The sequence below is a fragment of the Sturnira hondurensis genome, unplaced genomic scaffold, assembly GCF_014824575.4.
Source record: "Sturnira hondurensis isolate 20B ecotype Veracruz unplaced genomic scaffold, ASM1482457v3 Scaffold0019433, whole genome shotgun sequence".
Lineage (NCBI taxonomy): Eukaryota > Metazoa > Chordata > Mammalia > Chiroptera > Phyllostomidae > Sturnira > Sturnira hondurensis.
This window is the reverse complement of record NW_028092064.1, coordinates 1,923,629-1,936,513: the sequence shown is the minus strand read 5'-3', so window position 1 is coordinate 1,936,513 and position 12,885 is coordinate 1,923,629. Positions and strand designations below refer to the sequence as shown.

The 12,885-nt window shown below is 35.7% G+C and overlaps 1 protein-coding gene across 1 annotated transcript; it reads right to left on the bottom strand.

Moving 5' to 3' along the window:
- Positions 1-5,482: 5,482 nt before the first annotated feature.
- On the bottom strand, positions 5,483-6,446 carry LOC118974498 (olfactory receptor 4A5-like). The gene has a single exon (XM_037027940.1). The coding sequence runs from the start codon at positions 6,428-6,430 to the stop codon at positions 5,483-5,485; it is 948 nt and encodes a 315-aa protein (XP_036883835.1). The 5' UTR covers positions 6,431-6,446.
- Between the last annotated feature and the right edge of the window lie 6,439 nt (positions 6,447-12,885).

Sequence of the window (12,885 nt, the reverse complement as noted above, 5' to 3'; positions counted from 1 at the left end):
AAAAGCAAAGAAAAATATCACATCAGCATATCAATAGGTGCAGAAAAAGCACTTGATAAGGTACAGCACCCATTTATGATGAAAACACTCAGCCAAGTGGGAATAGAGGGAGCATTCCTCAACATAATAAAAGCCATATGTGAGAGACCTAAAGTCAACATCATACTCCGTGGACAAAAACTGAAAACTTTCCCACTAAAATTAGGAATAAGACAAGGAGATCCACTTTTACCACTTCTATTAGACATACTATTGGAAGTCATAGCCATAGCAATCAGACAAGAAAAAGAAATAAAATGCATCCAAATTTAAAAAGAGGAAATAAAGCTATCATTGTTTGGAAATGACATGATAGTGTACATAGAAAATCCTATAGACCCCACCAAAAATTGTTCAACGTAATAAATGAATTTGGCAAAACAGCACAATAGTAAGTCAATATTCAGAAATCAAACTCACTTTTGAACACCAACAATGACATATCAGAAATAGAAATCAGAAAAAAATCCCATTTGATATAGCAACAAGAAAAATTAAATACCCAGGGATAAACCTAACCAAGGAGGTAAAAGACTATGCTAACAAAACTACACAACACTGAAGAAACAAATTAAGGAAGACACAAACAAATGGAAACATATACCCTGTTCATGGACTTGAAGGATTAATATCATTAGAATGTCCATACTACCCAAAGCAATCTATACATTCAACTCAATACCTATCAAAGTATTAATGGCATATTTCACAGATGAAGAAAAAGCACTTCAAAATTTCTATAGAAACTTGAAAAACTCCAAAGAGCTGCAGCAACTTGGGAAAGAAAAGTAAAGTAGGAAAAATCACAATACCTAATATCAAACTGTATTACAAGGCCACTGTAATCAAAACAGCCTGGTACTGGCATAAGAACAGACACACAGACTAATGGAACAAAATAAAGAGCCTACAAATAAACCTAACTCTCTACTGTAAATTAATATTCAACAAAGGGGGCTCTGAACAGTTCTATGTTCCTGCGCCCCTAATGGGATCAAATCAGTGACCCATCCTCAACTTGACTGACTTTCTTCTGCTTGCTCAGATCTACTGTTGAGCCACTTTAGTGGATTTCGTATTGCGATTAGTGTCCATAATGTACTTCTGTACTTTTTCAAAATTTTCATTTGTTAATTGATACACATCACTTGCTGTTGAGACATTGTTTTATAGTTGTTTCCTTCGGTTTTTTACACATGATTTTCTTTAGTTCTTTGAATATTTTTAAATAACTACAGTCTATGTCACTGATCTCACAAGTTTTCCCATTACTCAGAAGCATCCAACATGATAAAATGATGAAATGGGATGGTGAAATCTCTATGTCAGTGCCACTTGAGACAAAAGACAGCACAAAACAATGTTGGTTTCTTATCCAACATGATATGGTATATACTTCAGACATGCCTATACTGAAATCAGGCCATCTCTCCTATAGTCAGAAAAGACAAAAGTTAGTGAATCAAATGTGGAACTCAGAATGAGCTTCATCATTCTTACACCTATTATATATGATAACCCACCTAAGGTATCTTTGATTCAGCTACTTGGAAGTTTGAACTTCGTACATTTGAAAGCCCTAGTGCCCACATAAGAATATTTACACCAATGAAAACAGTCATTGTTCCATTACATCTTCTGTGGAAAAGCCATGGTTATCTTGGGCTCCCCAGGCTGATGAAACAAGAAGTTTCCTGTACTGAGTTGAGTGCTTGGTCCTAATTAATAACAGAAAATTGGGTTCCTACACACAAATGAAGGCATGAAGTACAATATCTCCTTCTACTCCCATGCCCAGTAGACAGCATTGTGAAGTAGGGAAAATATAACGTAACAGAACCATTATAGATTGGACTGCAATGGTAATTAAGGTTTGAATCACCCAACTGAATAATATCCTCTGACTAGCCAAAAAATCGGCAGAAAGTGAAAGGAATACAAAATTGGTGATTGAGAAGTTATGATTGTTAACTTTCATCACATGACAAGCTGTAGAACCGTAGTCAGAAGTGAAAGTTTTACTTTATGTAACCACTTATTTATCTCTTTATCTTTCCCCCCTCTGCTACTTCATATGAAGAGCATTGGCAGTTCATATTTCAACTAGGTTAGAAGTGGGAGTATGTTTAAGCTGAAATCAATTGATGATATGGAAGTTAAAGGGACTTTTTGTGTTTCCTGTGTTGGTGACAGAGTTTTATTTTCCATACAAAGTTGTAAGTGAATAGTACAAGCAAAAAGGGTTGGGTGTCATTGATGTGCTACATTTCTTCCTGTAGATCCAACTCTCATATTTTCCACCTTATTCTGGTCCATAAGAACCTGACTACTAAAACGGTCATCAAGTTAGCTGTTGGTTAAGTTCAGCCAATGGAAGGAAATAACAGAAGATCACAGAGTGAAGAGACATCAAGGTGTTAATTCCTCTGCCACTTTACCACATAAGCCAGTGTGGAAATGGCTGTCTCTCTACTCAAGGCACTATTCCTGTCAAATCACCATCTTTTTTCTGTTACAGTTGTATCCACCTTCTGAAAAAAAATCTATTCCTTTTCCCCCTTTATAACTGGGGTAATAATGACGTCCTACTGTTGCTAGTTCTGGGTACTGCACATTTTTTTTAAGTTCTTTAACCTTGTAAACTCTTTGGGAACAGTTTCCACTTGTTCCTTTGAAGAGTGATATCTGTTTTTTTGGAGGCCACGAGATGATAATTTTTAATGAACACATTTTTATAGAGAAATGTCACATGCATCTCATTAAACCTAAAAATAATGCCAGGTTTCCCCTACTTACGGTTATTATATAATTATTTTCTCTACTAAGTAGTGTAAAATGAGAAATGTGATATAAAATATTAGAACAATATTGGAAAGAAAAGTCACTGATATCATTACTGCTCAGCAATATTCCAAAAGGTAAGTGAATCTTAAAGAACTAAATAAATACTGAGATTTTTTATGTTCCCAGAAAGAATGATTCAATGTGATCAATGTATTAACTCTTTTCTAAGTTAATTAGACACTTAATATACTGTCTGTCAAAATCTTACTAGGTTTCTAAGATCTCTGAAATCATTCTAACAATTGTCTGGAAAATATTTGTTGGAAAGAGAAAGCGTTGTTTTAAATACAACTATTGTGTATGTGTAGTAGGACTCTTAACAGATATCAAAAGGTACTTACACGACCTAAAATAATGTAGTATTAGTATATTTAGACATGGAATAATACACAGCAGGGAACTGGTGAAACTACAGGGACATGTGGCAACATACTTGAATCTGAAGAACTCAACATTGTAGATAAAAAACTCAAAAACTTTGTACCATGTAGCATAATTTTTTATTTAATTATTGTTCAAGTAGTTTTCTGTCTTTTACTCCCATTCCAGCCCACGACCCTCCTGTGCTCCCCACCTCCCTTCCATTTCCACCCCCTTTAATTGTTGTCCATGTGTCCTTTATATTAGTTCTTGTAAATCCTTCCCTTTTTTCCCCTGAAATTCCCCCACCTCTCCCCTCTGGTCACTGTCTCCCTGTTCTCTATTTCAGTGTCTTTGTTTTTATTTTGCTTGCTTGTTTGTTTTGTTGTTTAGCTTCCTGTTAAAGGTGAGATCATATGGTATTTGTCTTTTTATTTCACTCAGCATAATGCTTTCCAGTTCCATTCATGCTGTTGCAAAAGGTGGGAGCTCCTTCTATCTTTCTGCTACATAGAATTTCATTGTGTATATATACCAAATAAAGGTAAGAAATATGAAACTGTACACTCTATAACTTAAGGGTACATACATACACAGTTAAACTATTTTTAACTATGATTAATACAAAATTCAACATTGGAATTACTTATGGAAAGAGGGAGAGGAATGGTATACTTAGGTAATTTCAATGTTGATTGTATTCTGGGTATAAATTGCATTGATTTTTGGTATGCATGAAAAAATTCATAATAAAAATTTAAAATAAGAAGTGTTCTATTTTTTTTTAATTAGGAAGAAACTCTTACAAAACATAGATGATGTTAATACAATACAATGAAAGCAATTCCATCTTCTTTCTAGTTTATGATGCTCTGGAGGGACTAAGTGGTGAGGAAAAAATTGTTTTAAAATAAGATTGAAAATCAAAATTTCATTTATATAAAAACATATCATTATTAAGTCTATAATTTAAAGTACTAAAGTTGAATGCAACTTTTAGGGAACACATTGCTGTGCAAAATAATACACTTTTTTACCCAATCTTTAGTGTCATGAAGACAAAATAAGAATCATCTTTCAAGATGAAGAATGGAAAAAAGGCATATAATAACTAGTGAGAAAAAGCAGGAAAATACATTTAAATTTGGATTAGTATGACATTCTATACTCTAATCAAGAGCTAGAATCTGTTTTCATTGTCAACCATCCCAATTGGGTTCATCCCAACCTGTGAGTACATCCAACATCGCATCTAACAGAACTGCTCCATGATTGTGCATTTAACCAAATATGGTATCATCTTCCATCTAGACACCCTGTACTTCAAATGCACAGGCATCAAAATGAGAAACAGAAGTAATCTGGAAGACAAAATGCTTAAGGCAGCTGCTAAAACCTATTGTACACATACAATAACAAACATCAAAATTTTGAAATAAAATACAAACTGATAGTACCCAGAGGGGACAGGAAAGAGGGATGCTGGGGGAAAATAGAGGAAGGGCCATCAAAGAACATGTACGAAACATATGAATAAATCCAAATGGTGTAAGTTTGATGTTGGGAGGTGGGGATCGGTGGGGAGGGAAGTATGGTGCAATGAAAGTGGAGACAACTGTACTTGAACAACAACAAAAAATAAATAACACTGTCTTAACCTTAGAAATTTGTTCTAAACATTAGCAAAATTGCTTTGTCATTATTTTGTATAAAACAAATTTTCAAAGGCAGCTTGTTTTTCACTTTTTAAAGAAAAAATAAAACTCTTCTAAAGCCTATTTCAGTATAAACAATAAAGAACAAACTGACAATAACCAGAGGGGAGAAGGTAGGGGGATAGCAGAAAAAGATGAAGAGGCAAGCCAAGAAACAAGAATAAGGGACATATAGGCATGGACAAGGTGGAAGGCATTGACTGTGGGAGGTGGGGTTTGATGGTATGGGGCAAGGGAAAGTAATGGGGAAAAATCAGGACAACTGTAAATGAAAAATCAAAAAGAAGGGTACAAGTTGAACTCAGATTATTCTTCCAAATAATAGGAAAAATACCTGTGCCTTTTAATTCATCCTTCTGTATTTCTGTATTACATTGATTCTAACCTCAATGGGTATTTGTTCTACTTTTGATACCTTCTATGAAAAAAAAAAAGCATCCCAAGAGAATGCATTGCGTTGACTAAGTCATCCATTGTTAGAATGCACTGCCTCTTTGTTGTTTCAGAATTAGTAACAAGTGCATTCAATATGAATGACACATTCTCAGCCTATCTATACCTAACTTCCTATACCACAGTTTCTTCATAGCATTTGTCATTTCTGAATTTCTCAAAGTGTATATTAGAGGATTCAACATGGGAGTGATGACAGTATAAACCACACATATGAATTTATCAACAGATAAGTTAGAAACAGGTCTAACATACATAAAAACGCAGGGAACAAAAAAGAGAACAACCACCATGATGTGGGAACCACAGGTAGACAGGGCTTTGCGCCTCCCTTCCTGACTGTGAGTTTTAAGGGAACTTAGGATGACTCCATAGGATATTAGTAGACAAATAAAGATGACTGTACAGATTGCTCCACCATTGGCAACCACGGTGAGGCCTAAGAAGTAGGTGTCAGTGCAGGCAAGTTCTAATAATGGGTACATGTCACAGATGAAATGGTCAATAACATTGGGGCCACAAAAGGGGAGGTTGTACACAAAGAGAAGTTGGACCACAGAATGACCAAACCCTCCAGCCCAGGACACCACCAACAGCAGGATGCAAACCTGTCTATTCATGATGGTTATGTAGTGCAGTGGTTTACAAATGGCCACATAGCGATCATAGGCCATGGCCACCAGAAGAAAGACCTCAGCACCTCCAAAAAGGTGTTCCAGAAAGAGCTGTCCCATGCAAGCTGAGAAGGAAATTGTCTTTTGACCACAGAGTAGGTCTATGATCAATTTGGGTGAAATGGCAGTTGAATATGCTGCATCCATGAGTGACAGATAGACAAGGAAGAGGTACATGGGGGAGCCCAGGGAGGGGCTGGCAAGAACAGTCACCACAATGAGCAGGTTGCCCACCATTGTCACAAGGTAAATGAGTAAAAATATGACAAATAATGCTTTTTGGCCCCCAGGATCCTGAGTGAGGCCCAGGAGGACAAATTCTGTCACATTGTTACTATGTCCCATTTAGTCTTCTCTAAAGCCTGTTTCTAGGAGGAGAGGTCAGGAGAAGGAACCTGTAATGAAATTGTGAACACACTATGAATACATTCATTATATCTTCGTGTACCTACTCATTATTTTATCTTCTACAGGGGTTTACACACAGTAAAGTTTTCCTAAACATCTATGATTTCTTCTTCCTAATAGCCTATTGCATCTTCCCTTGACAATTCTGCTTCTCCTCAGATGATTCAGGTCAAAGTTTTCCCTCTCAGTCTTAGTGGATTGTCGACAGAGAAAAGTATCAAAGGCCCCACAACCAGTCATATCTTTAATAGAGCCTATTTACACTTGATCTTAGTCAAAAGGCCAAGAAGGGATTAAAAGAGCCTATTTAAACTGTCAGTCCTGCACACACAAGTCAGCAATGACTTACTCTCTGGTAGTGACAAAAAAAATCTCTAAATAAATTGGCATGACCTCAGGCCTTTGAGTTGGTAGTATTTGTAGTGAGAACCTTTATACTATAATTAATGAAGCACAAAAAATAATGTCTCTTTTGGAATAACTCACTTAATTCTATGATAAGTTGCTATTAGATATTCAGTCTTTTATGTCTCAAAGGATGTCAGTCTTCATTGATTATCAATAAATTTCCACAGACAGGACTGTATCCAACCATAACATAATTAGCACATTGTTCCCTAATACAATTACTTAGTTAGACTCTGTGGCTCTCAGCAACGTTTCAGTTTCTTTTTTTTTCTATCAGTTTTTCAGGAAGTTGTAATTTCTTCAATGTAATTTTTGTCTATCCTACAACCCTCAACACAGAGACACTACTTAGACTTTCACCAAATATTTTTGAAATTCACTGACTGCTGACTATCACGAACTCTTACATTACCAGCAGGTATTATTTTTTCAAAACTCTTGGGGTGACCTAGCTATAGAGGAAGGGGAACACAGGTGCTGAAAAGAGAGGTAAGACAATGAGACATGGTTGTATTCATAATTCTTCCAAGGTACGGAGACTCCTCAGAAATGGAGTTTTGGTGCCCAGATTCCAAAAATCAGCATACTCAAGGGAAGAGCCTAACATCAGTGCAAAAAGGCATGGGGTTGAGTCATTTCTAAATGCAATTGCATCTCTGTCTCAGTTTGCTTTTTGGGAGATACAGGGCTGGAACTAGACAATCTCAGAAACCTTGTCCAGTCTTATCTTCCACGGGACTCTTTGTGCAACCCCATCTTACAGTCTACTCTACTGACTTTTTCATATTTTTATAACAAAATAGAAATGTCCAAGCCTATAACTGTTCATTAAAAAAGGCTACCCAGTGGTAAGTTGCATTTTATCATTACAGAAACCAAATACTGATTACGAGTTACTCTATTCAGTTTATACTTATTTAATACCCAAAGCACCCTTTCAGGGAGCATGTAGCACAGTGATGAATCACATGGACTCTGGAGACACATTGCCTTGTGTTGAAATCCTAGCCTCGCCACTTACTACTATGTGACATTGGGCAACCTAATAAACCTTTCTGTGCCTTAGTTTTATCCTTTTTAAATTGGGGATACCAATAGAGCCTGCCTCCTTGGGTTGTTGTTTTATTACAAGTAAATTCCTAGAATACTGGCTGGTCCCCAGTAAAGGTTCAATAAACAATAGCTATCATTAATGTTCTTGAATGCTTCACTATCAATGTTGTATCACAAGGAATCATTTGAGTCTTTGTCAATGTGGTGAGAATTATAGACATAGGCCAAGGATAAAAAGAATATTATACTCTATGAAGCCCTATTTATTCTATATAGGATAAAATTGCACGTCTCAGGAACTATCTCTTGGATGACACATGAGTAGTAGTACTCACCTGCGATGCAATGTATTTAGACTAGAAGCAAGGTGAATAACATGGAAAAAGTGGGACACATACATCATAGGAAGAACTGAATAGCATAAAGTGACAGAAACAAAAGGATCAACTCAGGAAGGTGAAATTATATTGAAGAAGTAAATATCCAGAAGTGATAAGAATATTAATGTGAATATTAAGTGAGATTAATACTCTTTTTTAAATTCTCCTTCAGAAAAATTTTCTTTCTTGAGAAAGTGTTAGAAGCCTGATCCCCAGGGATCTTCCAGGGTTTACTCAGGAGGCATCTTAAAATGCTATAAGAAATAAAGACGGAATGCAGCTTAATAGAGAAAAGCAAAGAAAATTATTTAAAAAATTGATTCCTCAGATTCCTCTACATCTGATGGTGAAGGACAAAGTTAAACAAGAGAGAAGACTTGTACAACTATAAACACAGACCTAAATTTTTTTATTATTTCTTGCAGAGGAAAATTACAAAATCACTTAAGTTCAAAGACAGACAAACTCATTCCATTCCAGAGATTTGGTAGGGGAGGGAGGGAAGAAGGATGTGCTGAAAGGTAGATCTTTCTTTACAAGCCAGCTGTGAGGACCACTCTACCTGCCTCATTCACATTGCTGCTTCCAGTGTATTCAGAAGCTCTACCATTCTTGAAGCCGTAGGCTGATAAAGGCACACCTATTGAAGAACATGAGGATATAAGGTGGTCTATATCCAATTCTATTTTTCTCACTCCTTACTTTATGCAGGATCTATCTAGTGCCCTTACTCTTATTAATCATCAGTGTTAGATTTCTCCAGAATAAATCTTCTACTAGCCAGTTAAATTATTTAGATGTAGAAACTCTGTATAGAATCTATTCTCTGATGTTTAAGTCATCAAAGATCCAATACTATAAAAACTGACAGACAGTATTATTAGACTTTCAACTTAAACTTCTGGGCTAACATTTCTCTATTTAGAAAACATCATTTAACATAGTTTCTTAAGAGTATGGTTTTTTAAAAAGATAAATTAAAATTCCATAGTAACAAAAACACCCTCTAAAGTACTTTAAAGTTACAGTTCTATGATTCTATAAATGATAATAAAAGTTACTTCCCTGAAAACAGGTTTCTTTTAAATATGTATCAATATGGATTGCTATGTTAATTTTTTATTACATTTATGAGATGACATTAGTAATATCATATGGTTTCAAGTGTACATTTGTAGGATACATGATCTGTATATTGCACTGTTGCCCACCACACAAAGTGAAATCGTCTTCCATCACCATAGACTTGGCCCCTCTACCCTTCATTACTAACACCTACATTCCCTCTGGTTACCACTGTACTGTTGTCTCTGTCTATGAATTTCAGTTTTGAAAACATTCACATATATCAAGCTTCATATTGGAATCAAAATCCCACATGGGAAATGTGGTCCATTATATTGTAATAACTATGTGAGTATCAAGGGGAACACACTGTGGAGTATATGACTGTGTGGCCACTTTGCTGTAGCCCTGAAACTAGTACAGAATAATATTGAATGTAAAGTATAATTTCAGAATTTCAAAATAAAAAATAAAAAATCTCATATCAAGTTTCTAGAATTGAACAAGAAACCATTTCTCCCTATTTTAATATATTTGCTACATTACAATTTTAAAGTCTCTCATTATTTATATGAGTTATGTAAATTTTTATTTAATTATTGTTCTCCTACAGTTTTCTGTCTTTTACTCCCATCCCAGCCCACCTCCTCAGTGCTCCCCACCTCCCTCCCATTTCCACCCCTGTTAGTTTTTGTCCATGTGTCCTTTATACTTGTTCCTGTGAATCCTTCCCCTTAAGGTCTCTCATTATTTTTATATTAAGTTTGGGGGTGACATTAGATATATTCACCACTATGTTCATTGCAAACTTATTTGTGGTGACCAACACATGAAAACAACCAAAGTGTCCCTCAGTAGGTGACTAGATAAAAGAGATGAGGCACATACACACAACACTACCCCACCATGAGAAAAGATGAAACCTTGCCATTGCAACAATGTGGATGGACTGCGAGATTCTACTAAGTGAAATAAGTCAGACAGGAAAAGTCAAGGACCATATGTTTTCCCTCATATGTGGGAAAGAAAACTGAAAGCAACACATTAACAAGGAAGAAAAACAAACAAAAACTCACAGACAGAGACAACAGTATGCTGGTTAACCCAGAGGGAAGCAGGGAGGGTAGTAAAGGGTAAAGGGGGTCATATATATGGAGAAAGAAAAAGATCTGACTTTGGGTGGTGAACACACAATGCAATATACAGATGATGTATCATAAATTCTCTGATTCAAAGGTCTTAGAACAATTAAAAATGTTAATTTACCATGTAAAATATAATACCCCATGAACCAAGACTATGAACCCATTAGTATATTTGAAATGCATTGAATATTTCTCTTTGTTTTTTTGAAAAACAAACAAGAAACAAATGTCAGGCTATAATGCCAGAAACCAAACACGTTTTGTGTATTCTGGTTCATTTTCTTATTTTGCTAGCTTAATTTTCTTAATTCAGATTTCTTCCAATGAAAATATGTATATTAAAGACATTAGCAATATTTAAATATATTGCATGAATTTTCGTTCTTCTAAGAACTCACCTCAGGTCTGTTCCTTAGTCTTTAAACTCAGAACTTCTTTCATTGGCAGTGACTGTGGGTACCTCATGTATCTATGTGTGACCATGGAACGCTGAGTAATGTATACAGATCAGTAGATGTGGAAAGAGCTTCATGTGGCCACAGTACCCATGTGTCCACACAAACTCCCCATCACCTCAGTCTTTGACACAAGGGTTGCAGTATCCAACACAGATATCTAGGATATAAAGACACGTAAATAAAACATGAATGTGTACTTGTAAAATACTTGAACACACTCACCTGCTGGGAAAATCCCTCCAAAGAAAACCAATAATGCTGTGTTCTCATGGCTGTGTAAAAACTGGACGTATTTGTGAAAATTAACTTTGTTGAATCCATTATTTGCCAATACAAATCCCCAGAAATTGTAAAACACTGAAAGTAGTTACTTCAATGTACTTCTCCTCATCCAGTTGTGGTAAGGTAAACAAAAAGTACTTTCCTATGAGGACTTAGGACAGCATTTATGTCTCTGACCATTAATCTCTGCAGCTAACAAGACAAGTGCTGGGATTTATCTTCCTCAAATAGTGAATGACTGGGTGTTCTTCCAGGTAGTAGAACTCTTCAACCTTTCACTCACTAAAACAGCATATCCCTAAAGACCCCTTTTTTCTAATTATAAGCATGTCACTTCTTCTCCTCAACTTTGTCCCAGAAAATTGGAACCTTACACAAGTTTCTACAAGCAATGAGAGATACCTATGCCAAGGAAAACATAAGAAGGAAACATCTAGAGGATCAGCTGAAGATAGACTTCAGCCTAGACAGAAATTTGAGTTTCCAGAAATCACTCAAGTATTTCTATCAGAAAAAAATAATTCTTTTACATTCATGGGCAGACACAGCCTCTCTGATTCTTTTATATCATTTCTGTTTTAAAGAAAAGAGAATGTAAAGCCTTATTATAGATTAGTTTATTAGACTAGAGGACAAATTTATAAGAAGTAACGACAGTTTTCTCCCCTGGAACAATCCTTAGAGAAAAAAATTTGGGTCTTGCCAGTAAAGAATAACAGACAAATAGATGAAAAGCCTGTAATTTGAAAAGAAAAAATTAAATAAAATGAATAAGAATTTATGGGCTTAATTTTAGAAAATCTTTAGCTAAGGCAAACATTGTTTAAGCCCAAATGAAGGGAGAACCGGTCTTGGGTCCCTTAATCAGCTATATCCCCCCAAAAAAGAGGTCCTTACTGTAAAGGGTATCCACCAGCCATCCGAGGGCCACATGCAGCCCAGGATGCCTATGAATGTAGCCCAATCATGATTACAGTAGCCCAGAAGCTGAATTTATATGCCCCAATAAAAATCATACACCGAGAATATTAACTGGTAGACATGTTGTCTCAAAATATGCAATAATCCACAGTAATCTTCTGTAAGCCATATCTATTGTCATGTTTGGAAAGGAAATTTAGATAAAAACATACTCTAAACATACTTATGTAAGTATGTTATGGGAGGACATAATAAAGGTAAGATTTTTTAAAATCAATAAAATAGAAACAAAGAAAAGCAAAACAGCCAACAGTTGGTACCTATAGAGAAAAGAGAGAAAAGCCAAATTATTAATATCAGAAATAAAAGCAGAACACCATACATATCCCTCATTCAGGGGAAAGGGGGCCAAAAACATGGCAACAAAGGATTTGACTTTAGTCCTGATTGGTGTGTCTCAGTGGGTTGGGTGTCATTCAACCAAATGAAAGTTCACCAATTCTATTCTCAGCCAGGGCACATGCTGGGTTGTGGACTAGGTATCTTGTTGGGGAGGTATGGGAGGCAAATAATTGATATTGCTCTCTCTCTTTCTATCTCTCTTCCCTTCCATCTCTAAAAATAAATAAATAAAATCTATATTTGAAAAAGAAAATTTGACTTTGGGTAGTGAGCACACA